A 25,267-nucleotide genomic window follows, 5' to 3' on the forward strand; every position below is an offset into this window, starting at 1 on the left:
CATTTACATTTCCCTTGCAGATGTAGGAACCTGATTTTTCTGTTTGTATCGTCATTGCAAATATATTTTTTCTGTGCTTAAATGCTGACGCTATAAATAGTGCAAATGCATGCAGTAACACCAGGTGAAAACCTCTGGATACTGTTCTGATACGAAGCTAATGAAGAAATGTAAAAAAAACCTCTCCTGGAATCAGTGCAATGATACCAGTACAAAATCGGTGTAGATTAGGTTCAGATTTAGACTCCTTGGTTTTAATAGGTGTATCCTGCAATCACTACAAAAATGAAGTCTGTGGAAGCTAGATTTCATGGTGTCTACAATCTTCTGCCTTAAAAGTTCATAATCCCACTCCTGTGGTGTTTTTTTTTTTTTAGCATCGCCTGCTCCTCCATCAAAAGGTGGGTACTGCAGATGGATACTCGCATCTATATTTGCATCTATAGTGGATGGATACTTGCTGCCTTGTACTGTGTTCAAGCAGTCAAGATGCAAGAGAGCTCCAGGCAGCTCCCTGGGAGCTGTGTGTATGATATGTGGGAACTCCATCGTTATACCGTGACACAGGCAAAATCCTGGAGCTCTAAGCAGAGCGTATCGGTGAGAAACATGCGAAAGGGGATAAAACCAACCATTTTTCAGTGAGGTCCCCAGCATCCTTCCTGAAAGCGTCACCATGACAAACACAGGACCTACACCAAAAGGCTCTGGAGGCTAAAAAGAGAATTTTGTCTTCGCTGTCCTGCTCCTTGTCATCTCCCCTAACGCCACGGCTCCGATCTCGCCGCGATTAAAGACGGCTTCCAGCCCTTGCTGCGGGAAGTTTTTACGAGAGACGGGAGAAGTTTCTAGAGATATGGAAATTGGAAATGTTCGATGCAGGAGGAGGCCGCTCGCGCAACTCCCCCTGACGGTGTCAACTCCGCCACCCGCACCAACCACCCGCCGTGCGGGCACCGGGGCGAGAAGGGAACACCGGGGGGGGGGGGGGGGGGGGGGGCACGACCACCGGCAGCTCGCCCAGCCCGGGGAGCCTCCCCGAGGGGCTCCTGCCGCCGAGCCCGGCTCCTGCGGGCCCCCAAGGCGCCATCTCGGGCTGCCGGAGCCGCTCGCAGCAAGATGGAGCGCCCCGGCCGCCAGCGCCCTGCAGCCGCCGCACGCACATGGCGGCGCTGCCCGGGCTCCATCTTCAGCCCCCGGCCAGCAACACGTGCTGGGGGCGGGACGGCCACGGGCCCCCGCAGCAGCGGGCACGGCTCGGCTCGGCTCAGCCCCGGCTCGGCTGCCCTGAGCCCCGCGGGGACGCGGAGTGTGCCCCCCCCCGACCCCCGAGGGGACCGCGCCGCAGCCGGCGGGTACCTTGAGGACGCCCTCATCCCGCTTCAGCGTGATGTCCACCCCCTCCAGGGGGGCCCCGTCCGCTTTCATCTCCTCCGCCGTCATCCCGCTCGCTGCTGCTGCTGCTGCCACCGCTGCGCTGCACCGGGACCGGGACCGGGTCTGGCTCCGCGCTGCGCCGCGGGCTCCGCTCGCCGCGCCTCTCCTCCCTCCTGCCTTCGCCGCAGCGCCGGCCCCGGGTCAGCGGGAGGAGGAGGAGGAGGAGGAGGAAGGGGAGGGGGAGAGGGAGGGACCGAGAAGTTTCTAGAGGCTGCCGCAGCGCGCTCGCCGCGCCGGGGCGCCAGGGGCCGGGGTGAAAGTGCGCGGCGGGGAGAGGGGCTGCGGGGAGAGGGGATGGCGCCGCCAGGCAGCGCCCGGCACCGGGCTCTCGGCCGCCTGCGGGGGGATCGAGGCGGGTTGGGCCTGGGGCCGTGCCCGGCCCCGCTGGGCAGCGACACGCGTCTGCCTCCCCCCTCGGCGGCGCCTCCCCGCGGCACCTTCCCGGCCCTTCCTGAACTTTCCTTCCCCGCTCGCCCACGGGCGCCGGGCGAGCAGCGCAGCGGCCCCTGCCGGCCCCCGGGCAGTCCCCCAGGGGGATACAAAGCGCAAAATCCGCAGATTTCCCCTCAAAAGCGTGCCCTCCAGCCCCAGGCAGGAACGCGTTGTAGCGCAGCTTAAAACCTAGGGTGACCAAGGATGAGGAAGGGTGAGAGGGAAAGAAACAGTTTCTGGATGCAGTTGGTCTAGAAGCTTCTAGATGCTGATCGCAGTTCCCCATGGATGAGTTTGCAGGTTAAATCTGCAGCAGGTACCGAGCTGGTGCTGTGCGTGCCATAAACCAGACTGAGATCTGCTGGGGTGCACGGAGAAAAGCATCTGAGCTGCTTCTGGCCCAACAGGTCTTAGTGGGGGCAGCAAAAACGTGGAGGCACTTTCCCATCCATCCTCCGGCTGTTATATATGGAGTGGTAATTCGTGTCGAGAAAATGGTTGATGTTAATAAAGAAGGGGGAGATTTGGGAGTGTGGCCATGGGGGTTGGAAAGCCCCGTGGATGAGATAACATCAGACTCTTAACGATGAGGCCATCAGGAATATAAAAGAGTTTGGAGGGAACAAAGAAGGCTGATTCAGGAGACTCCATGCAGTCTCTGGTTTCTTGTTCTCCAGCCATTAAGGCATGGAAGTTTCTGGGTGTCTGCTGTTGTTGTTATAGGCAAAGTTGTTCGACCAATGAAAAGTTGGTTTGAAAAGAACTGCTGTGGAGAGAAGGGTATAAGAGGGGAGCCTGCCCTCAGGATAAAAAAAAAGGGCAACACGATGTGATGAAGTTATGTCATCAGTAAAGAAGCAGAAAGAAGGAATTAAAGGAACAGGCTAGCAGAACGGAGACCAGGATGGGAAAAGGCACATTGATTGCCTCATGGAGATAGGTTTGGCCAGACTCGGCAAACTGCTCAGAGAAGCTTGTACAGAAAGTCGCTGGAAACAGGCGCACTGGAGCTGGGAAGAAGCTCAAGCTGAGAGAAGCGGACCCGTGCACACAACTGCCCCTCGCTGGTAAGCAGCTGCGCATTATGGGGAATCATACGTCCTTAGGAACAAAGACTGTCCTGCTAACCTTACAGCTTATTCTCCTTCTTCATGATCAGACAGTTTATGAGCCTGAAATATGGGACCAAACTGAGGTCAGGGTGTGGGACTCTGCAACTAAAAACGACAAGGTTGCAGCAGGATTGCTCGGCACCTGGCGAGCAGTCTCTTGAGGCCTTAAAGAGCCATGTGGGACCACAGTCAGACACGTGTGGTTTGCCAGACAGTGAGGGAGCTGTGGGCTCCTTTACTGATCCGACTGCTACGCCATGGGCCCCTCTGCTGCTACAGCCATCAAAGGCTTTTGCTGTTATACCTTTTATACCTTTTATAAGTATAAATATTACAAAATTCAGATTGAGTTGAGACTTCATTTATAACATGGCTAATGTGCCTTCACAGTGCTAAGTGTTCTTGTTGGGCAATGCAGTTTCTGTTTGGTACCAGTATTGCTTGAGCAGTATGTTGAATTCTTCATGTTCCAGTTAAAAACTGGTGTGTAGAAATGGTGCCGAATTAACCACAGTTGCCAAATACGTCTCACTTTAAGTTGTCAAGCAACTTGGTCTTCGGGCCTTTTGTATCCCGTTCTTCCGGGATCGAAGAAAAATATATCCATCTCCTTTTCAAGGTCAAAAGGCACGTCCAGGTCACCAGGGGGCGTAACAGCAAAAGCCTTCGATGGCTGTAGCAGCAGAGGGGCCCATGGCGTAGCAGTCGGATCAGTAAAGGAGCCCTCGGCTCCTTCACTGTCTGGCAAACCACACGTGTCTGACTGTGGTCCCACATGGCTCTTTAAGGCCTCAAGAGACTGCTCGCCAGGTGCCGAGCAATCCTGCTGCAACCTTGTCGTTTTTAGTTGCAGAGTCCCACACCCTGACCTCAGTTTGGTCCCATATTTCAGGCTCATAAACTGTCTGATCATGAAGAAGGAGAATAAGCTGTAAGGTTAGCAGGACAGTCTTTGTTCCTAAGGACGTATGATTCCCCATAATGCGCAGCTGCTTACCAGCAAGGGGCAGTTGTGTGCACGGGTCCGCTTCTCTCAGCTCGAGCTTCTCTCCAGCTCCAGTGCGCCTGTTTCCAGCGACTTTCTGTACGAGCTTCTCTGAGCAGTTTGCTGAGTTTGGCCGAACCTATCTCATTGAGGCAATCAATGTGCCTGTTCCTGTCCTGGTCTCCGTTCTGCTAGCCTGCTCCTTTTCTTTCCTTCTTTCTGCTTCTTTATTGATGACAACTTCATCACATCACATTGCTTTTTTTATCTTGAGGGCAGGCTCCCCTCTTATACCCTTCTCTCCACAGCAGTTCTTTTCAAACCAACTTTTCATTGGTCGAACAACTTTGCCTATAACAACAACAGCAGACACCCAGAAACTTCCATGCCTTAATGGCTGGAGAACAAGAAACCAGAGACTGCATGGAGTCTCCAGAATCAGCCTTCTTTGTTCCCTCTATACTCTTTTATATTCCTGATGGCCTCATCGTTAAGAGTCTAATGTTATCTCATCCATGGGGCTTTCCAGCCCCCATGGCCACACTCCCAAATCTCCCCCTTCTTTATTAATATCAACCATTTTCTCGACACGAATTACCACTCCATATATAACACGTATCAAAGAGTATCTAAAATAGCATTTTATTGCCTGATCAATAAAATGTCCCAAACCAACTAATTGCAGCGGGACTCTGGAACAGACTTGTAGGAGGTGATGCCTGGCTAATGCTGGTCTGCAACTTGTTATGTTTATGAATAGGTTTATATAAAGACTTGCTATAGATAACAAAGTTTGTACATAAAGCCGTTAGAAGGTGGGCAGAGAGCAGCACAGCTAAGATGTATCTTATACTAATTTAAAAATAATACAAGAGATCAGCTTGTAGTACCTCTGCTTGGTGCATTATAAAAGATAATGGTGCATAATAAGGGGAAAATGATCAGTTTATTTGAATTGTGCTTTGCTGTTGATATTGCAAGCACTCTTGAAGCCCATGGTAAGGTACAAATGTTCATCAGTCTAATCCTATGTTGCTAATTTGTGTGACACTTCATGTTAGGCCATGAAGGATGTCAGCCACTGCCTGCCAGCCAAGTTACACCTTATCCATTTGTCATTCTCAGATTCAGTGAGTTGTCCTGTTGTCCGTGCTCTCCCTTGTTCTCGATCGTATACAGCAAAACAAGTCCTGTGCTGTCATTTTAGTTTAGAAGAGAGAAAGTTGTTTCTCCTTATCCACATCACTGCAGACGGCAGTAGATTGGTATGGTCCACACCAAAGAGCATTTGACACAGGTCTCTTTTCACATGAAGAACTCTGGTGTTACACTCATCCTCTGCTTCAAAACCTAGCAGCATCTAAAGGGAAATAATCTGAACAGGCATAATTTAGCAGGCATGCAAATGAGATCCAACCCCTCCACTGTAGGATTGGAAAAGGGCTCTGTATTTGCAATTCTGAGATTTGTAGCTGTTCTTTTCGTTGTTCACCAGCAGGTGTCAGCACGGTTCTAAAACTACAGGCCGTAGGACTTTGATTTAAGTTCTCATTTTCAAAGTTATTTTCTAGTAAGGTTATGGTTCCTTTTCCTGTGCTTCTGCACATAAATACTTGATGTTATTTGGGAATTTCATTTATGTGATACGTGCTGGCCTTTTTGGATCACAGATAGAGATTTTAAAAGAGTAAGTAGGACATTTTTTGTATAAACATCTCTGGCATCTGTGTCTTTACTGGTCATTGCCCATGAGCCTACTTTCAGTTCTTAGGAATTTAGTCAAATTCAATTTTAATTAAAATTTTAATTACATTTTCAAATTCAAAATTATTTAAAAACACACAGGCAGATGTTATATATATATATATTAATTTTGTTCTTTCCTTATATTTAAAAAGTAATTGAGATTGCTGTTCAGCTGTGTGTTTAGACACTAAGGGTTTCTATTTCTTTGCATTCTTTTAGACAGTGTGTAGTCCTAGTGCGTGCACGTTAATATCATCAGAAAGGATAGGCAATCCCTGTTGATTTTTTCCATACAAAAATACTACCAATAACTAATTACAGGTGACAATTGCCTGATAGATTCTGCTACACCTTTACTGAAATTTGTACTGTATTTGTTTTCAATTTGTTTTCTAGTAACTCTAATACATTAAAAAAATAGTAACTTCCTCTAGTCATTGCTTTCTTGGCCTTGTCTTTCTTAACCTGGTTCCATCAGTCTGTATGGATTACATTTTTTCTCTGCATGACTTTTATCAACAGCCACCTTGGGAAGGTATAAACTATTGGAGGATTTTTGTGATGATGCTTTTAGTTTTTGTTTTATTAAATTAAAAAAAAATATATAAAAATTTATAAAAAGTTAAATTTTTATTTAGCTTCTATTTGTCATTTTAAGAGTTGTTATTAATTTCACAACCTCACCTACTTCTTGTCTTCCTCAATTTTCGTTTGACCTACTAAGCTTTGTTTCTTTGACTTTTTAAATGTAACATTGTGGTGGTTTTACCCTGCTGGGCAGCTAAACTCCACCACAACTGCTCTTTCACAGAGTTGGGGGGGAGGAGGAAGGTGTTGGAGGGAGTCTTGATGGTGTGCCAGCTCTGCTCAGAAATAGACAAAACATTGGTGCGGTATCAGTGCTGTTCTAGCTATACAGTTCTTTGCACCTGGATTTATTGCTTTTCCTTACAACCTTTCTTACACTTAAGTTGATCTTTCCGTTTCATGGCTTATTGCTTTAGCCTACCCTATTGGTGGTTTCACGGTGCTTATGCTTTCAAAAGGTATTGAAAAAGGTGGAAAAACATGCAGGACATATCTGAGATGTTCAGTCCTGAGAGTTTTTGTCCCCGTGTTTAGATTAACACAAATTTGAGCCTATTCTGAAGTGAACCAGCCTCACAGTTTTGCTCTAAATGTTTTTCATAGCCTGTCAGAAACCAAGTTCTTGATCATCTGGCAGGGCAGAGCTTGAGCGTGTTACAGTCCTAGCAGAAGCCCGAGCTCTCACTTGTATGCTTAAGCCAGCTGTAGTGCCCACTTAGTCTTGCAGGGTAGATATTGGCTTTCTTTATAAGAATATCACAGAACTTTTAAGTACATTCTGGTTTTCATGTATGTTAAGTTTGCATTTATGCTACACAGTGCAAAAACCATATGTTGTGTTTTTTTTTTTTTCGTTTTTTTTTTTCCCTTGTTAAAAAGAGCATTGTCACACAGCTCAGACAATCTTATGGAGAAGAAATAAGTCTTCATGTGTATTATATGTCATCAGCTTTCCTAAACACTTCAGATTATGACCTCTAGTTTGTTTTGTTTTATTTTTTGACAGTGTTAACATAAATGTATCATCCTTCCTGTGTCTTGTTGCCTTTATTTTTTTTAAGTTATTGTGCCCTTGCAGGTCACTGCTGCCATATGGATACTGGGACTTGCCATGGTACTGGTCATTCTACAGGGCCTATGAGGACAACATTCTCCTGGTTTCTTTGGTCACTCTTCTTTGTTTCTGTCCCAGCCTAATGAGAATGCATGTTGTAGGCTCTCCGTGGAGGTAAGGACTTCTGATGCAGATAATGTTTGCCTTTTTTTATTGCAATTTGGAGTGTAGATGAGCAGGAAATAGTTGAGTCGATAATTTCAAGATTGGCTGGATAAACGTCTGGGAGGACCTTTGAGGACCTGCTCCACAATGACATAAGAGGCTTATGATATTCTCCTGTTCTGGGTTCAAAGCTGCTTCTTACAGTCACCTGGCAGAACATGGAATCTCAAAGTTCCAGCTGTGAGTGTTCGTCCAGCGTGCCAAAGGGCATTGCTCAAGGCATGAAATTTGTGTTCTAAGTTAGCTATTCTGGGACAAAACTCATATAAAGGCATTTCTGGAGCCCAGTGTCATTTCAGTTCTCCATATAGGCCTTGAACCAGTGACGCTGGCTTCATCTAGTTGGAAAGGACTACATTAGAGCTAGTTGCCCTGTGGTCCCTTTAAAATTAGGAGAGATCCAGTCACTAGATTATATAGCATGATCCATTTCACCCTAAAGAAAAGTTTTAAAGCAGGGCAGATGGCTTTTTCCATCCAGCTGCATGTTTTTCTCCACTGGTAGAAAACAGAGCTCACAGTGACTTAGCTCAGTTTTAAATGTCTGCATTTTGAAAGGTCACATCTCCCTTCTTCTTTGCAAGTCTCTTAGCTGTCCTCAGAATAGTTTTGCCTGCCTGAGATTTTTTTTTCTCAGAATCTACTCCAGCTCTGCCCCAGACTGCTAATGGTTTAGTCATTAATGTACCTAGTCTCCTTCTCATTTTCCCAATTAAGTCAGTACTCACAAAATCAAATCAAATAAAAATCCAATGTCGATGATGAACAGACATCATGGATATAAGTACTTTTGTCTCTTCAGCAAATGCCAGATGTTGGCATTCATCTCCTTGCTCACTTTGTTGATAAACGTGTTAAAAAGCAAGAGCCCACCAATTCCTTACTACATGCATACCTTGCAGCTTACTTGATGAATAGTTGTGCAGACAGCTAGACTGTAAAGCTGAAAGAGGAAAGAGTGGAAACTGCAAGAGTCCCCCCTGATTAGGAACAGCAGCCAAATTGCTAAGAATCATGTCTCTCTCTCACTTAGGCTGCCTGTGTTCTTAACAAGTGATTTACCTCCAGTGACTGTCCTGTGCCTTTTGTCCTCCCCCTCTCAGATACTGCACATTACCCTACGTTTTACCCATGACAGGCTTTGCAGCAACCATTAAGGACTTGCTCCACAGCGACTGAGCACTTGATATGAAGTCTGTTCCCATATTTACCCTTAGAACTCCCTCCTAGTCATGTGTCTCCCAGAGGTCTTCCTAAATGGACCCAGCGGTTTTCCTGCCTTCACACCATGTCCCTTTTGCCTGGGTATTCTCTGTGCTGACTGTGATGGCTTTTGGACAGAAGATGATGGAATCTTAAGTCTGCATTTAATGAACCCACCATACCTTTCTGTGTAATTTTTGTTCCTTTTCCACAGAGAGAAGAAAGCCTAGGACTGGTCATCTGACAGGATTTACAAATGCTCCAATCCCTACTCCTAATAGTCTCAGCTCTATAGGAAAAGGAAACTGCCTGGAAGTGAGAGGTGGAAAGGGGCAGGACTGAGGACAAAGAATTGAGTCTTTAACTCATTCCAGGCATTGCTGTGGAAAATTTGCATTTTCATGTTAACAAGGGAGGCAAATGGTAGTCAAGATCTTCCTCTTCCCTCTGCAGTAGCCAGAGCCAATTTTTATTTCCTCCACATTCACATGTCAGACACACATCTGTTTTCTACAGGTTCCTCTAATTCTCTTTAGACCTCCGTGTTCTCTGTCCCTATTGTACCTTCTACTTTCTCTGTCTAGAAAGAGGGATTTGCCCGTAGTTGTTTGCACTGGGTCTAATGAGTACAATTCGTTCCTCTTTCCACGGTCAACTGGTTAATACAATGTTAAGGGAGAAATTGTAAATACATAGAAATTGGGAATTCTGTTGTGTGGTGGTCATTGTGTCCTGTAAACATAGAGTTTATGTTTGCATAACAAGAAGACAGCCATATCTTTTTCTGGCTAAGTGCCAGGAAGTACCCATCCTTTTGTGGGATCAGAGCCCAGGATTTTGGCTTCCAAATCTTGTGATAAGAACAAAAGTGGGTGCTAAGAAGTAAGGGCTGTTTTATTACTGAATTTACTTCAAACTGTAATCCTGGAGGGTAGTCCTCAGGTGGAGTACCAGTTACTGAAACTGAGTGACTATTAATCTGATTTTCCTCTCTCTTATGCCGTAGTCAGTGTACCAACATAGCTATATTAGTTTAAAATCCACAGAAGCCATCAGAAAGAGACTATTATTTTCTCAGGCTGTCTTAATGCTTCATTGCATGATTCCTGGCAAACAACCTAAATCACCTAGTATTTGCCTTTAAATGTAGTGTTTATTCAAACCCAGGGAAACAAAGCTGGAATTCAGACTAAGCTAGCAAACAAACACTAAATTTCTGGGCAATGTTAATCAGCAACTTTCACTCAGAAATCATATATAAAACAGCAGTCAAGTCTTAGGAGAGTTTATGTGAAAAACTCAGAGCTTCCAGGCTTGCCCAGAGGGTGGGCAAGGGGAATGCGCTGTCATTCTTGATCCGCTTGCAGTTTTTGAGCACCTCGGGGCTTACGACGAATAAATCTGTGTCAAGGATTCCGCTTCTCCAGAACTTCTCTATTTTCCTGTGTTAGTGTGCCAAGGATTTGGTTTCAGGGTAGCCAAATCTGAAATGTATGTGAAGACCACAGAGACCAATGTTGGCACGGGATGCTGCCTGGGAAAGGGCAAAGTCTGCCCCAGAACAACACCTTCTCTTATCATAGGCGTAGTGCTCGTCAGCCTTGTGAATTCGGAATAACACGAAGTGGGTGGGACTTGGTCAAACTCTCCTCCTCAAAACTCTTCCTGTCTGCACAGTCACAGAAGCCTCAGCTCAGCAGGAGACGATTTTGCTGAAGAGCTAGTCCAAACTTTCGACCTGAGGGAAGCTAAATATAGCACGTGTCACCCAATAGACTTCAAAGGCTTTGGCAACAAAGGTCAGTACCATTCTCCTCACTTCAAAGATGGGAAAAACAAAGCTGCAAAAGAGGGAAATTATTTCCTTGGTATCTTGTGGCAGTTTAGAACAGAATACTAGGGCATGAAAATCCTGTGCCCAGACCTGCTCTGCTAGGTCCCATGTGGCTTAAACTGTCAGTTATGACAGGGAACTGATTGTCTCTATTGTTTCTACCAACCCTCTTCCTCTTCACGTCACCTAATACTTCTTGCTTTTAGTGTCTGAACAGGTAGAAAAAGTGCATCTTTGGAAACTTATGCCACAGCAGGCATGTGTATTTCTATAAATACCCAATTGGGAAGAAAATTGGAAACTGCATGTTTGAATTACGGCATGTATTGTGCTGATCAGGTCTTTTTATTGTCTGTCACCTTCCATGTAAGCCACTTCTACCAGGCAAGTTCCTAGTAGACTTCTTGGAGTTTCTGTCATTCTCCCTCTCCAAACCAATTGTTAATGGGAATGTATTCATCCTTATTTCCTTGTTCTCCTCTTTGATGCACAGCAGAATTTGTTAAAACAGTCACTTCGTTTAGCAGTTTAGCAGTTCTGTGTTGCTGAGCCATGCTGCGATGAATGTTGCTCTTCTCTCCATCAGATTAGAGTGGCTTGAAGATGAAACCCTCTGCTACCTATGAGCTGTTAGTAGACAGTGTTGGAGAATGGGACTTCACTGGTGGTTTTGTTCCTTGTGAGCTGCTGCTTGTTGGAGAGGATGCCTACCCTGTGCTTCTGAGCGCTGAGAAGCAGGTTCTGATCGCTGTTTCACGGTATGGGAAAGGCAAGATGGTGGTTATTTCCCACGAGGGAATCATGAAGAGCTCCAAGTTTTCCCAGTTCCTCATAAAAGCTGTGGAGTGGCTCAAGCCTTCCCCTGCGGCCCTGGTTGGGTCCCATCACCGGTTGGATTCCCTCTCCCAGCTGCTCCTCGGGGCTGGCATCAAAGTAGAGGCTGGGGTAGCACTCAGCACCCACCACGGGGTGTACTGTATGGATGCCTATGACAGCACGCAGGCAAAAGACGTGGTTTGCTTTGTAAAGGAAGGTGGAGGCCTGCTCATCGGAGGCCAGGCTTGGTACTGGGGTAGTCTACATGGGAAGGAGAAGGTGCTGTTTGAATTCCCTGGGAACCAGGTGACCAGTGTGGCCGGTGTGTACTTCACAGGAAATCCTGTAGAGAAAGGGATCTTCAAAGTTGCCAAGAAAATTCCAAAGATCCCCTTAACTGTTCCGTGAGTATCTGAATTGTTTTGTCTATTTAAACAAGTTATGCAAATGAGATGTTTACAGAAGATCCTTGAGGTAAGAGATGAAGATGTTTGAATGCTGGTTCTTTAATAGCCAGGGTGGCATGCAGCTGTAGTCTTCAGATGTAAGAGGGAATCTCCTTGCTGTTTGTAATCTGAAAGAATGATGAGTTTGCTTCCAGGGGAGTGGGTTAGGACATTCATTCAGGGTCAAGAAATGAGTGCAGCCACGTTGTAGAGCTGTCTCCCTGACCAGCTGTGCCTGTGAGCACCACACAGCAAGCTGGGGAAAGGAGGTGGAACTCCCCAGCTCCTATCCCATCCTTTCCCCCAGGGTGGAATGTTCAGGCCAACTTTCACACAGTTCAAAACCAGACTGGAGATGGAGCACCTCAGCAGCACTCTGGGCTGGGCTCTGCCTGACAGCTGCTAAACCTGCTTAACCTGCAAAAATTTCCTTTTTGCAAGTGAAACCGTTGGACTGATGCTGAGCTGAGGAGGCAGGCCTGGTGCCACCTCCCTTCTCCAGGAGACACAGGCTGTTAGCAGGAACCCGCTGTGCTTCAAGTTAGTTTGGGATTCTAGCTTGGCCTTTTGGTCTCAGAGCCGCAGGTTGCGAAACTCTGAGCTGTTGTGTCTTGTATCACAGAGCAGACAGCAGTGCCGTGGACTTTGCCCGTCTGTCTTCCTCCACCTCCCCTTGCCATTGAGCATACCGGACTGTGCCTAGCACCACTTTCTGCTCAGTTAGGGAAAGTGCCATGGGATCTCAGTGGAGCAGGAGCGGTGCTATGCTTCCTGTGTGTGGCAGTTTCACCTCACTGCAGTGGAAGTTGCAATGACAGAAATAAAAATCCCAGAAAGTCTTTCATTTACTTCACAGTGTCAGTAAAGTAAGAATCAGAAGAGAGGTGCAGTTTCCTGTCCTATGGGTGTGCACAAGGGCAGCATGTTTTGTTGTAACTGAGGTAGCTGCAATGGCCATGTAACAACAGATTCTTTTCAGGTGTCAAAGAAAAATTGTGCTTGCCCAAATGGAGAAAATTACATAATTGCAACCGATTGAACATGTCTTTCTCCACAGTGTCATATAGCCGCTATAAGGAAATAGCAAAAATACAAGAGCCTTACATGGTAAAAGCTCCACAAAGATACTGTGGAGGATAACTGGTAGGAATTTTGGGGTCTCTCTTTTGGGGTCTATCTATCTTTTCTTCACTTCTCAACAGAACACACAGAGAAATCTTTTGGGCTTGTCCAGTTTATGATACTTAGGGTGGAGTAATTCGAGGAAGTTTTTGCTACAGGAGATATGCTGATTTCCCCATCATTTGCAGGTTAAATTTGCAAAAGACTTGCTTAAAAAATACGAAAGCTCCTTTGACTTTTGAGATCCCGCATTTGGATTTTCAAGCTGCTCTTCAAAGTAACAGGCCTGGAAACTTTTCTTTCTCTTCATTTGTAAATGAGTGCTGAGATTCTTACAGATTTGGTTGACTGTAAAAACTGAAACTTTAAAAGAAAAAAAAAAGATTGATGGATTTATTTTATTTTTAAAATGAAAGAAGTGGCAACATGATGTACTAGGGTGAGAGAGGAAGAAGAGGCAGGGACAGACATGGCAGCTGTTTAAGCAGAGGATTCTGGAATGGGGGCTAACTTGAACCTCTCTTGGTTTTGCAGACACCAGGCCAATCTTGGCCTTGATTCTGCTTTTCTCCTGCATGGTGTGTCAGAGCTGGATATGGTGACAGGGGGCACACCCTCCATCTTGCTGGTGCATGGTGTACTCTCCTTCCCGCTCTGCCTGGACAGCTCGCACCGCTGCCTCTTAGCTGCAGCACGCTATGGCCGAGGCCGTGTTGTGGTGGCAACCCATGAGAGTCAGCTCTTCTCCCCAAAGATGGCCAAATTCCTGCTCAATGCTGTCCGCTGGCTAGATGCTGGGAGAAAGGGGCTGGTGGGTGTGGATGCCAGCCTGAAGAAACTGTGTGGCCTCTTCAGTGAGGAAGAGGTGAAGTCACAGGTATCAGAGCTGACAGGCAACATGAGCGTATACTGCTGTCCTTCTTACAGTGACAAACAGGTGGAGACGATTCATGCTTTTGTGGCAGAAGGGGGTGGCCTACTGATTGGAGGCCAAGCCTGGTATTGGGCTTCCCAGAACCGCAGCAAAGCTGCAGTGGCAGAATATCCTGGCAACAAAATCCTCAACCGCTTTGGGCTGAGCATCCTGGGGCAGAGTGTCCAGGCAGCAAAGCTCCCAGCCACAGCATTTGGGGAGCACTACCACTTTCGCAAGGCACTCTCTCTTTTCAAGAGCCATGTAGACAAGGCTGAGGATCTCAAAGCTCCCCTGAAAGACTGGCTGCCAAGGCTGGCACAAGACTGTGCTGCCTTTCTGCGCATCCCTGCCCAGGACTGCCCCGCATATGCCTCGCTGCACCGCATGCTGGCCGAAGTACTTCGCCAAAGTGGTATCCCGCACGTCAGCAGGCACAAGCCTGTCAAGAGCAAGTCCAAAGAGGCAGCCCTGCTCTGCATGGCAACTGAGCTGTCATACACCATGACAGACTGTGCAGCCCTAGTGCAGAAATCTGACACTGGGGTCTGTGCCCTTCCTGTTACCGTGGAAATCGATGGCACTAATCCAGGTGAGTACCATATCTCCCTTCCTCTTGAGGCATGCTGGCGCTGGGATCAGCAAGGCACTTGCCCTCTGTGTGTATGTCTAAACATGAGGACAGATGTCCAGTTTCACTGTGGGCTTGTGGGGATGCTGGCCTCTGTGTAGTGGCAGGCAGGCTCCTTTTACGGCTGGCACTGATTTTAGAGCTCTGAAACATGCCATGGAAGTCTTGCATCCTCATAATTGGTACACAGGCACTTGGCAAAGAGCCAACTAAAGAAGCTCCTGAAGGTACTTGCACAGTGCAACGGCTTCCTCAAGAAAGCTTTAAGTTCCTCAGGAACTCCAGGCTCTGCTCTACCATTTGTTGTCCCACTAGTGTTCTGACAGAGCCATCTTTGAGACCATCCTGTGAAAAGGTAGGAGTTAGGAACAAAAGTTTTATTTTTTTATCTAGGTAATTTCAGTCTGAGTAGTAGCGATCTCACAACTTCTTGTATCAGCAGAGCTGATGGAGTGAAGTTGTGGTTTTGGGGTGAAAACAAGAGACTGTGAGCAGGATGGGAACTTCATGGGCTGACACCATCACTGAAGCTATGGTATTTGGTAATTACGTCCTGAATCATTTGTCTAATGTTAGGCTTTGTAGCTATATAATTTTGAGATTCCTGGTACTGATATATTTAGACTTTAAGTAATTTCACTAGTAAGGTATTTTTCCCTGGACAGATAAATCTTGAATTTTTGAATTTAAATATGATTGAGAGTTGTTGTTTGCAAACTATTCTAATGAGATAAAGAGGACAGTTCTGGAGTGGCAATGTCTTGAGTACAGAGGAAGTTTAGAGACAAGAGTTGTGGAATAATTGCTCACTGGTTGTAACACTAATGAGTCAGGGCAAAAGGGGAAAATTGTTAGGGTTGGTTGGATTGAAAGCATTGAATTGAATAGTGGGACTGTTCAGAATTTGTGTAATTCCACATAAAAAAAGAAAAGTGCTGGCAACCCATGATTTGAGATTAAACAATTTCAAAAATGCCATTGGTGTATGTTCAGCAAAATTGAGATGAATTGGTGAAAAGTTATGATATTATGTCTATTTTACATTTTTCCATGGATTAGGTTTTGCCTGACAAAATTTCTTGGAGGACAGGGAAGGTTGTAAATGAGGAGCCTTAGGATGGTCCAGCTCTTCTGAGGATTTTTGCTGTTTGTGCTGAAATATGCTTGAGTAAACTTTGTCAGAACCAATGAGTGGATTTTGCCTGATCAGTACAGTGGAGATGGATCAGTTTTGCAGTGTGTATCAGAAGTGTCTACTGAAATCTCCTAGGCAGAGGAAGCTTTAATTTCCATGGGAAGGCTGTCTAGAGGCTTGCTGAATTTTAGTGGTGTGGTAGGGTACCCATCTTATGCCTTGGCTAGGACAGTCCTCTAGGCTTTCTCATAACTTCCGTCAGCTTAGAAATGGGAATTCATGTGGGCCCCAGCTTGTGCTGACTAGTCAGTTGGGAAAAATATGATGTCACTGTCAGTCTGTTATTTAGGAGATGTTTGATGACCTTCAACTATGTCTAATACCACCACAGCATGCACCTCTGAGAGTAAGAGGATCTGAGTGGAGGAGGAGTTGTTTCTTTTTTAATTATTATTTTTTGTTTATTTTTTTTTACAAGTATCAATAAGTACCTTCGTCATTCTTGGAATTTTAAGTTTGGGTGGGCTTGCTTGCTAATTGTATGATGATCTTGTTCATGCCAATACCCTTTCCCTTTAAAGCTGTATTTCCAACAGATTGGATAAAATGTGAGACAATTGTGCATGTGTAGAGACAAGGGCAGAAGATTGTTTTACTGCAGCTTGAAATCTCCAGAATCCATAACATCAGGCTGAAGAGTTTCTGACTGTTCAGATCTGTGTTCTCTCACATTTTAGGTAAGACTGCCTGGAGGAGTACAGGACTCTATCTCCCTGAGGGTCACACAGCCGTTATAACATTGCCTTGTCGGCTGGTCGGTGCTGGTCTGCAGGTGAGCCCTTACTAGTTTGGCTACTGCTTACACAATGTCAGCTGGGCACTCGAATAGAGGTCTTAGGCCTTGTCAGTCCTTTCCTTCTGCTGCCACCCTGTGGCACTTTCCATGCATTGTCATAATTTTTCACCTTGTTTCCACTCCTTGCATTCCTCGTCTGTGTGCTGGCAGGATAATTGATTGTGGCTGCTGCCTGGAGACTGCTTGCTGTACCTGTTTTGTTGCCGTGCAGAGAGAACTGATCAAGGTGATTCTAGGCCCAAATAAGTACTTGGGTGGGCCCTTCTAATCACGAAACTTAGTTCTGTCTCTTTCCAGAACTCTCCTAATGTACTTCCACAATGCTGCTACTGTTGCTCTCATAGATGTATCCAGATCAGATATAAACCAGTTAACTGGAATCCTGTTCTCATCAAAGAACAAAGCAGACAAAAGCTCGCCTGCTTGGGTATGTTTTGCAGTAAGCTTCCTGCAGCTGAAACTCAAGATTAACTCAGGTATTTTCGTATAATCTTGCAGCCACTTTCTGTCTGTTTTACTGTATCAGGGCCGAGGAAGAGGCACAATAAAACAACCCAGGAGTGATCACACCTCTCCACCTCATATGTTATAGGATGTGACTTTGATGCTGGTGCAGGGTGAAGAAAAAATAAATACAAGTAAAGTACAGTGAAAAAAAAAAAAAAAAAAACACATTGCAATTCTGTGAACTGCCAATGAAGGATATAGCAGACCCCGGTAAAAATAGGAGCAGAGCTGTGAGACTGTCCGAGATAGAGACAGCACTAAACTTTTTTTTTTTTTTTTTTTTCTTTTCCATTTGTTTTGCTGCTTCTGGCCACCACAGGCTGAACACTTGAACAATTCTGGAGTTAGAAAGCTGTTTCTGCACATGTGCCCTGCAGGAACAGCGCTACAGCAGAGGGCTCAGGGTGCTATAGTTGGTTGGCAAAGTTGTACTTGAAGCATTTTACCCAGCTGCTCACAAATCACCTACCCTTCTGTTTGCCAGGTGCAGGTTGGGTGTCATGCGGATGACCTCTCTAATGCTGAAGAGCTGAAACGAGCCCCAGTGGTAATACGCACCTGTGATATTACCTGCCAGAAACAGTCAGTTTCCTGCCTCTGGGGTGGCCTCATTTACATCATAGTACCAGAAAGGAGCGTCCTGGGGAAAGTGCCCATCACTGTAGAAGGGGCAGTCAGAGCTCCTTTCTTCAAGCTTGGTAGGTTTATTTACCTTGGTGCCTTTCTTAGTGCTGCTCATGATGCCATCCCTGTGACTGAAACGAAAGATGCTGCCATACTTAGGAGCATCTGACTGTGTTTAGTAATGTCTAGACTCAGTTTCCTTGGTTTGTCTTGCTCTGGGATTCCAGGTAATTCACATACTCACTCTGTGCCTGCTTTCACATGAGGGAGGTGAGGGAGCTGTCACAAAAAGGGCAGGGTTTGTGTAAACCAACATTTCTTAGTGGTTGAAATTGTCATTTCTGGTGAAAACCATGTGTTGATGGGAGTGTTCTGTCACAACAAAGCTTATCTTGCACTCTGTGTGCTTTAGTGTGGTAAATCTCTGTGGTGAATTTTCCATGTTTTCTGTCAGTTTCTCTTTCCTTGTGGTATGCAACATCTTGTTCCTCTATGAAATTAAACAGAAATCAGTGTTGTTAGACAGAGAAAAAATTCCACTGGAGAAGAGGAAGGAAGATCATCAAGTGAGACTGGAGAAGCCTGCTTCTTATTCTCAGAAGGAAAACAGAGATTTGTTCTTGCCATGCTAACTACTTTGGTATATGCCAGTTTGCTCCCATCTGTCTCCCATCCATAGGAGCCTGAGGCTTCCCAAGTACAGGGTGAGGATTAACTAATTAACAGCCACCTGCAGTCGCACAACTACCATGTACTGTTTTCCAAGAGAATTTCTCAACTGTGATCTGTTTCTCCAGCTTGACTTCTGGGAGTGTGCTCAAAAGTTTGAGCTGCGGTTAACTGATTTTCTGTGTTGATGCAGGGGAGACCTGTGAAAACCAGTGGAAAGCCAGTATCCGGCACTACCCTGCTCCCTGGGCAGAACTGGCAGCTGAGAATCTCATCCTGACGGTACCAGCTGACAGCATCCGCCACTTGGAGAACCCAGAACCACTGCTGACCCTGTGGAATGAGATCATGGTGGCAATAAGCAAATTGGCAGCCATACCAACAAAGTTCCCAAGGCCAGAGAGGATTGTAGCAGATGTCCAGATCTCGTGTGGTAGGTGCACTGACAAATGGCATTTCTCAAGTGGCTACAAGGCAAGTGGCCTCTAGTAGCAAGATCTGTTCCTGCAAAGTCACTTCAGTAAAGCCGGACTGGAAACATATGTAAAGGGTCAAATGATCGTGATCCTTGCATAATTGTGAGCTACTCAAACAGTATGAAAATACAGTAAGACAGTACTTATAAAAATTAAATAGACCCTTTCAGATGCCCCTCTGTCTAAACCAGCATTGTCTCACTCAGCTGTTCAGCTGCCTGGATGTGTTAAGAGGCAGAGCTGGTGACTGCAGGGGCTTTTTTCTCATTCCTGAATATACTGCTGAATCAGTACAGCTGGGAGACAGTGATCTAATTTCTGCTTTTTTTCCTGCCTCAGCTATAGGATTGTTTGCTTACATTCAGTGATAATTGTTATACTCATGTGTACCTACCTGCTGGAGACAGGCTGTGCAAAGGTTATTGTGGGCAAACCTTAGTTGGAAAAGATGTGCCTGATGTGATGGCAGTGGAGAAGGAGAAGCAATACTACCATTAAAGCCCATGAGTTTGTAGTTTTGCAGCTGGTACTCCATGACTGCAGCTTTTCAAGTTGTGTACTGAGTGTATTTGAATGAGTCAAGCTAGATGATAAATTCAGAACCTTGTAATACTATTTTTTCAATTGGTTTTCAAATCACGTTGGTGAAATTCATTATCCCAAAATGAGGCAGGGTCTTGGCACAAACCCTGATGTCCTAATCCTTTGCTAAGGCACATGGGAATAATTTGTTACACATTTTGGAAGTGATAAGTTCAGCTATGCTAAGCAAATGCCAATTAAAAAGACCATTGGCTGCAAACACAAAATTCCCTCCTGTTTTGGGTGGAGTAAATGGTTTCACTCACATTTCTGGACCTGAATTTTTTGCATGCCTATGGCTTTTAATTACACGCATCCTTTTTATTAGAAATTGGGGAGCTCAAGATCTTAAATAGTTTCTGCAGGAAGGGGGTTGTGATTCATGTCCTCTCACTAGAGTACTATACAGGCTTATTGTTCAGTTAAAGCCAGCTGTGTAGGCTCCCTACATGTATGTAGTGAGAATAAGGGCTGTTTATCCACTTCTATGATAGGTGTTTGCTTTTGGGGAGATGATTCTTTTATGAAGCTTTGGGAATCTTTAAGAATAAGGACAAGTCAAGGATGAAAACACCAAGGAGACTTGGGAAAAATCCCTTGCAGTACAAAATTCTTGCTTTGCATGACACTGGGAAATTATTTACAGAACAGCTATTCTGTGAGGTTAAGAGCTGACTTCAGCATGACAAGTTTTGCAGCCCTCAAGCATGGCAAACTGTGACATCCATGTATTTTGTCTACACTGCTAACTTCTGGAGTGCAGACATGCAGGATCCACACTCTACACAGGAAAGGTCAAACTCTGCCAGGGTGCTGAATCACGTTATTGCACGTTTGGGTAGGCGTCAGCTGTGCTTGGTTTGTAAGCATTCAGGGATATTCTGGGCAAGAGTCAGGAAAGAAAGTCTGCCCCAAACCTGAACCTTCCTTCAACCGAAAATCTCATCCTCAGCCCAACTGTGAGTGTACACTTACATATAAAAAGGGAAAGTAGGTGAAACTGTACTTAACTGATAGTACTGTCTTTATCTCTTCTTTGATACAGTGATGCTTGTAGTATTTCCTTATCTCACAAAAAGGGAAAAAAAGTCACTTATGGTAATCTTAGAATAATAGAATGTTTCGGGTTGGAAGTGACCTCAAAGATTATCCAGTTCCAAGCCCCTGCAATAGGCCGGGACACCACTGCTAGATTAGGTTGCTCAGGACCTCATCTAACCTGGTCTTGAACACCTCCAGGAATGGAGCCTCCACAACCTCTCTGGGCAACCCATTCCAGTGCCTCACCACCCTCTGAGTGAAGAATTTCCTCCTAACCTCTAATCTAAATCTCCTTTCTTTTAGTTTAAAATCATTCCCCCTCATCCTGTCAATATCTGATTGAGCAAAAAGTTGCTCTCCATTTTTCTTTTTAAGTGCCCTTCAAGTACTGAAAGGTTACAATGGGGTAACCTCACTCCGGAGCCTTCTCTTCTCCAGGCAGATCAGCCTCAGCTCTCTCAGCCTTTCTTAACAGGAGAGGTGCTCCAGCCCTCTGATCATCTTTGTGGCCCTCCTCTGGACCCACTCTAACAGATCCACATCCTTCTTGTCCTGGGGGCCCCTCACCTGGATGCAGCACTCCAGGTAGGGCCTCAAAAGGGTAGAGCAGAGGGGGACAATCACCTCCCTTGACCTGCTGGTCACCCCTCTGTTGATGCTGCCCAGGATGCAGTTGGCCTTCTGGGCTGCAAGCACGCACTGACGGTTCACGTTGAGCTTTCCATCCACCAGAACCCCCAAGTCCTTCTCTGCAGGGCTGGTTTCAATGAGTTCTTCTCCCAGTCTGTCCTCATGCCTAGGACTGCCCTGGCGCAGGTGCAGCACCTTGTGCTTGAACTCATTGAACCTCATTAGGTTCACATGATCCCACTTCTCAAGCTTGTCCAGGTCCCTTTGGATGGCATCCCTTCCTTCTGTTGTATCAACCATACCACTCAGCTTGGTGTCTTTTGTGAACTTGCTGAGGGTGGACTCGATCCCACTGTCTATGTCGCTGATAAAGGTATTGAACACTACTGGTCCCAGGACAGACCCCTGAGGTACACCGCTCATCACCAGCCTTCACTTAGACATAGAGCCATTGAATACAGCTTGTAATGTAATTGTAATACAGCATGGTTTGTGAGATGGAGGAAAGGTGCTGGAGAAATGAAAAAGAAATACAGTTACTTATGTTTAAGAGGCACTGGGGTAAGTACTTATGTTTTTCTTGCAGGCTGGATGCATTCTGGCTACCCCATCATGTGCCACATCGATTCAGTGAAGGAGATGATAGATGTGAAGCACATGAAAACTACTGGTCTTTGGGGTCCTGTCCATGAGCTGGGACACAATCAACAGCAGCAAGCATGGGAGTTTCCACCTCATACCACAGAGGCCACCTGCAATCTCTGGTCTGTCTATGTGCATGAGAAGGTGCTGGAGATTCCCAGGCATCAGGCACATGGGGCACTTAGGTCACAGTGCCGGGAGGAAAGGATAAGAGAGTATCTGAAGAAAGGTGCTCAGCTAAAGGACTGGAACGTATGGACTGCTCTGGAGACATACCTGCAGGTAACTGGGAAAAGCGAGTATATTAGTCACTGCACCAAACCTGGCTGCATTTAAGAAGCGATTGGACTGTGCACTTAGCCACATGGTCTAAACTTTTGGATAGACCTGTGCAGTGCCAGGAGTTGGACTTAATGATCCTTATGGGTCCCTTCCAACTCGGGATATTCTATGATTCAGTAATTGGTGAACCCTGTGTCAGAAGGATGTCTTTAGCCTGGTGACTCCAGGTGTCATGCCAGTGTTTGTTTACAATCCGTATTCATCATAAGTCCAGAAAGCACTTAAGAGACGCAGACATAGATTGTGTAGTGCTAGCATCTCCTGTTACCCTTCCTTTGAAAGACTGGGGCTTAACTGCTCAGTAACAGAACTTAGTACAATATATTAATCTCTATCCCTAGGAGAGAAACAGGAACTGCTTGTTATATATAACTATATATATATATATATATATATATAACTATATATATATATAGTTATATAATATATGTGTTATATATGTATAATTATATAGCATATATTTATGTTTGATTATATGGTGTGGGAAAAGGATGATCATTGGTCCTTTAATCTGCTGCAAATTTCCTGTGGGACATTGAGTTAGCTGGCAAAAAAAAAAAGTCCATTATGATGACTTAAGCTACTGACTGTTTTGAGGTGAATGTCCCTCAGCCCCCTTGTCTGGGAGCTCTCACATCTTCTATGAATAACAAAATATTTATTGAAGGAGTAGTGATCCTGATTTTTCCACGTTCCAGAGTGGAAAATCAGTGAGCCTAAATCATCAAGCTAAAGATATTGCCTAGTCCATAGCTAGTCTCAGCACCAGGGGGTTCCATGGTAATAGGGGATTATGAGAGGTAGATAACCTGTCTGCCTGTACTTCCTAATGTAGAAATGCTGTCTGCTCCTGCTTAGCTGTTCCAGCATGATGGTGGATTTGTAGAACATGTTTTAGTGTCAAACTATTTAGTATCAGGAAGTGAGATGCAAGTCATGGCTTGGTAAAGAACTAAAGATATTCAGTAGATATTCTGTATCCTGTCATGCTGTTTCAAGTCAGCTCTTCATATTAACCTCATCTTGAGCAACAACATAGGCTTCCTCTCCCTCTTAACTTTAAATTTGTTACTCATACAAGACTATTTTTTTTTTAATCTGAAACTCCTGTGTTCTTATTCCTAGCCAAAACTCATGCTCAGCTCACAATCTCTCCTTCTTGTTTTCTGATCACGCCTTGTTCTCCTGTCTTCCTTCTGTCCAGGTTATCTGTCAGCATCCTCTTTGATACTCCTTTTGCTGCACAAGAATCTTTCTTCCACACAAATCAACAACTTGTATAGATGATTGCTGACATTTCTAGCTCCTCCCAATGCATCTTTCATCTCTGTTTGTGCTTGCAAGCCAGTGTAATGGGAAGGTGTATTTTTCTGTACTCTAATACTCTAAGTTGTGCTCTGAAGCCTGAAAGCTGGATGCCTTCTTCTAACTTTACATGAAATCCAAAAGACACTAGGGAAACAAGGGGTAGGAGGGTCACTCTACTGTTTGTAACACAGGAATAATGTCAATGAAATGAAAAGTTCATTGTTTTTACACTGTTCTTCTCCCACAGCTGCAGGAAGGGTTTGGCTGGGACCCCTTCACTCACCTCTTCTCTGACTACCAGAAAATGTCTGCTATCCCAAAAGACAACCCTTCTAAGATGAATTTGTGGGTGCAGAAGTTTTCTCAGCAGGTGAATAGGAATCTGGCTCCTTTTTTTACAGCCTGGGGATGGCCTATCAAGAAAGAGCTGTCTGAGGAACTCTCCTCTTTACCCACCTGGGAACAGGACCCAATGAAGTCCTATAGATCATAAAAGAAAAACATCTGAACTTTGATTCTCAGATAAGGTACAGCCTATGTTTTAGGCCTTGTGTACTGCATGATTGCTCATTGGGCACTTGATGTTACATTAAATTCTTTAGCTTGCTAGTTTAGAATGGAGGTTAACCCCCAACAGATGTTCAGCAGAAACTTGTGTGTTACTCAGCACCCATCTAAACCACCTTCTGAAGGCTTGAATAATAAATAAGCTTTGTTCTGGGTTCTTCACCTCTGGAGGAATGTAATTCTGAGTAGATGTAGTTCCTGCAGAACCTTTATCTGATAAAATGGAAGTTTGCTCCATCCTGAAATCACTGGAGTGGTCTCAAGTACAATACCAATAGAATAAGGGTCTCTAAAGCAAATAGTATCCTCTACAATGTTGTATTCTTCAGCTGTAATCTCAGTAATACGAGATGTTCACTATGGACATGAATACCTATAAAATTCTTTATCTTTAATCTCCCTAACTATGCAGAAGGTCCACGCCTACTATCACGAAATTGACCTTATAATGCTTATATACAGCTTATATAACAGCTGATACTAAAATGTTGTAATTTCTTCCTGCTTTATATTGTGTGACCCAATGTCCAGCTTTGTGCAAATAAGTCAATGCTGAGTGGTAGCCATCACTCTTACTGTAGTCTGTGAGCAAGATACAAGCCATGAAATATATCAGCATAGAAACAAAGAAGAGGTGACTTGCTTATAGTTAATAGCGATCCAGCTCCTGGACTCATCAGAGATTAAAAACCAGGCGATGACGTGACAGCATGAAGGAGCAATCAGGAGCAGGACAGCAGCACAGCAAGCATTTTCGGAGGACCAACAGACATTAATGTTTCCCTCACCTCATTCATGATTGCTTGACTAGCACAACACACTGGTGACTACACAGTGCTGACAAGTGTTTTAATGCTTCGTCTAGTAGCATACTGGTCTGGACACCCTTCTTGTGTATCAGCAATAAATAAGACAATTCTGGATTTTCAAACTGTGTGTGGTCCTACTTTCAAGTGTGCAGTTAAAAAAAAGCCTAATTAGAAGTGATCCAAAAATTTGTTACAGCAGTTTTTTGTTGTCGACGGAAGGAAGACACAGACGCTCAGTATGAGTGAACAGTGAACTTCAACTTTAATGGATAGCTCAGTCGCCTTTTATCTAGTTTGAACATAATCAACTCATACATATTGCAAAAACTAAGCTCAGGATTGGCTAACATTTTCCCGCTCTTTTCAGGTAGTTTCTCCTTCTTTTAGCTACCGGCCCGCCTTAGGGACTTTCCCCATGGCTCAAGGGCATCGTGTCCTTGAGCCTGATTGGCTCTCAGCCAGCTGCGTACGTGCCCAGACTCTTGTGAGTTGAGTACGGTACTTCACTAGCCCATTGCCTCTTAACTGCCCAACA

At 45.1% G+C, this 25,267-nt stretch overlaps 2 protein-coding genes across 6 annotated transcripts in view; one reads left to right on the plus strand and one right to left on the minus strand.

Annotated features, from left to right (window-relative positions):
• FKBP4 (FKBP prolyl isomerase 4) overlaps positions 1–1,497 on the minus strand; it is a 14,282-nt gene extending 12,785 nt beyond the window's left edge. Inside the window, exon 1 of the mRNA XM_084502733.1 lies at positions 1,360–1,497. Coding sequence (XP_084358859.1) covers positions 1,360–1,443 — 84 coding nt within the window. The 5' untranslated portion in view covers positions 1,444–1,497. The remainder of the gene's footprint in view (positions 1–1,359) is intronic.
• Positions 1,451–24,854, plus strand: TCAF2 (TRPM8 channel associated factor 2). 5 transcript variants are annotated; one of them, XM_084502574.1, is made up of 10 exons: positions 4,383–6,247; positions 7,379–7,528; positions 8,997–10,581; positions 11,203–11,836; positions 13,535–14,505; positions 16,417–16,511; positions 17,527–17,740; positions 18,529–18,768; positions 21,651–21,988; positions 23,604–24,854. In XM_084502574.1, exons 4-10 carry the CDS (start codon positions 11,220–11,222, stop codon positions 23,847–23,849), a joined length of 2,721 nt encoding a protein of 906 aa, XP_084358700.1. In that variant the 5' UTR covers positions 4,383–6,247; positions 7,379–7,528; positions 8,997–10,581; positions 11,203–11,219; the 3' UTR covers positions 23,850–24,854. The 5 variants fall into 5 exon arrangements, with proteins under 5 accessions (XP_084358698.1, XP_084358700.1, XP_084358701.1 ...); XM_084502575.1 differs by having other exon boundaries at positions 10,366–10,581; XM_084502576.1 differs by having other exon boundaries at positions 10,460–10,581.
• The last annotated feature ends 413 nt before the right edge of the window (positions 24,855–25,267 follow it).

This window comes from Aythya ferina (genome assembly GCF_964211825.1).
Source record: "Aythya ferina genome assembly, chromosome: 1".
NCBI classification, from domain to species: Eukaryota; Metazoa; Chordata; class Aves; order Anseriformes; family Anatidae; genus Aythya; species Aythya ferina.

Coding starts and splice junctions, on each gene's coding strand:
- TCAF2 (XM_084502572.1), top strand. CDS start 11,220: ATGAAACCCTCTGCTACCTATGAGCTGTTAGTAGACAGTGTTGGAGAA. Junction 11,837..13,534: donor AAGATCCCCTTAACTGTTCC/GTGAGTATCTGA, acceptor TTGGTTTTGCAG/ACACCAGGCCAATCTTGGCC. Junction 18,769..21,650: donor AGATGTCCAGATCTCGTGTG/GTAGGTGCACTG, acceptor TTTTTCTTGCAG/GCTGGATGCATTCTGGCTAC.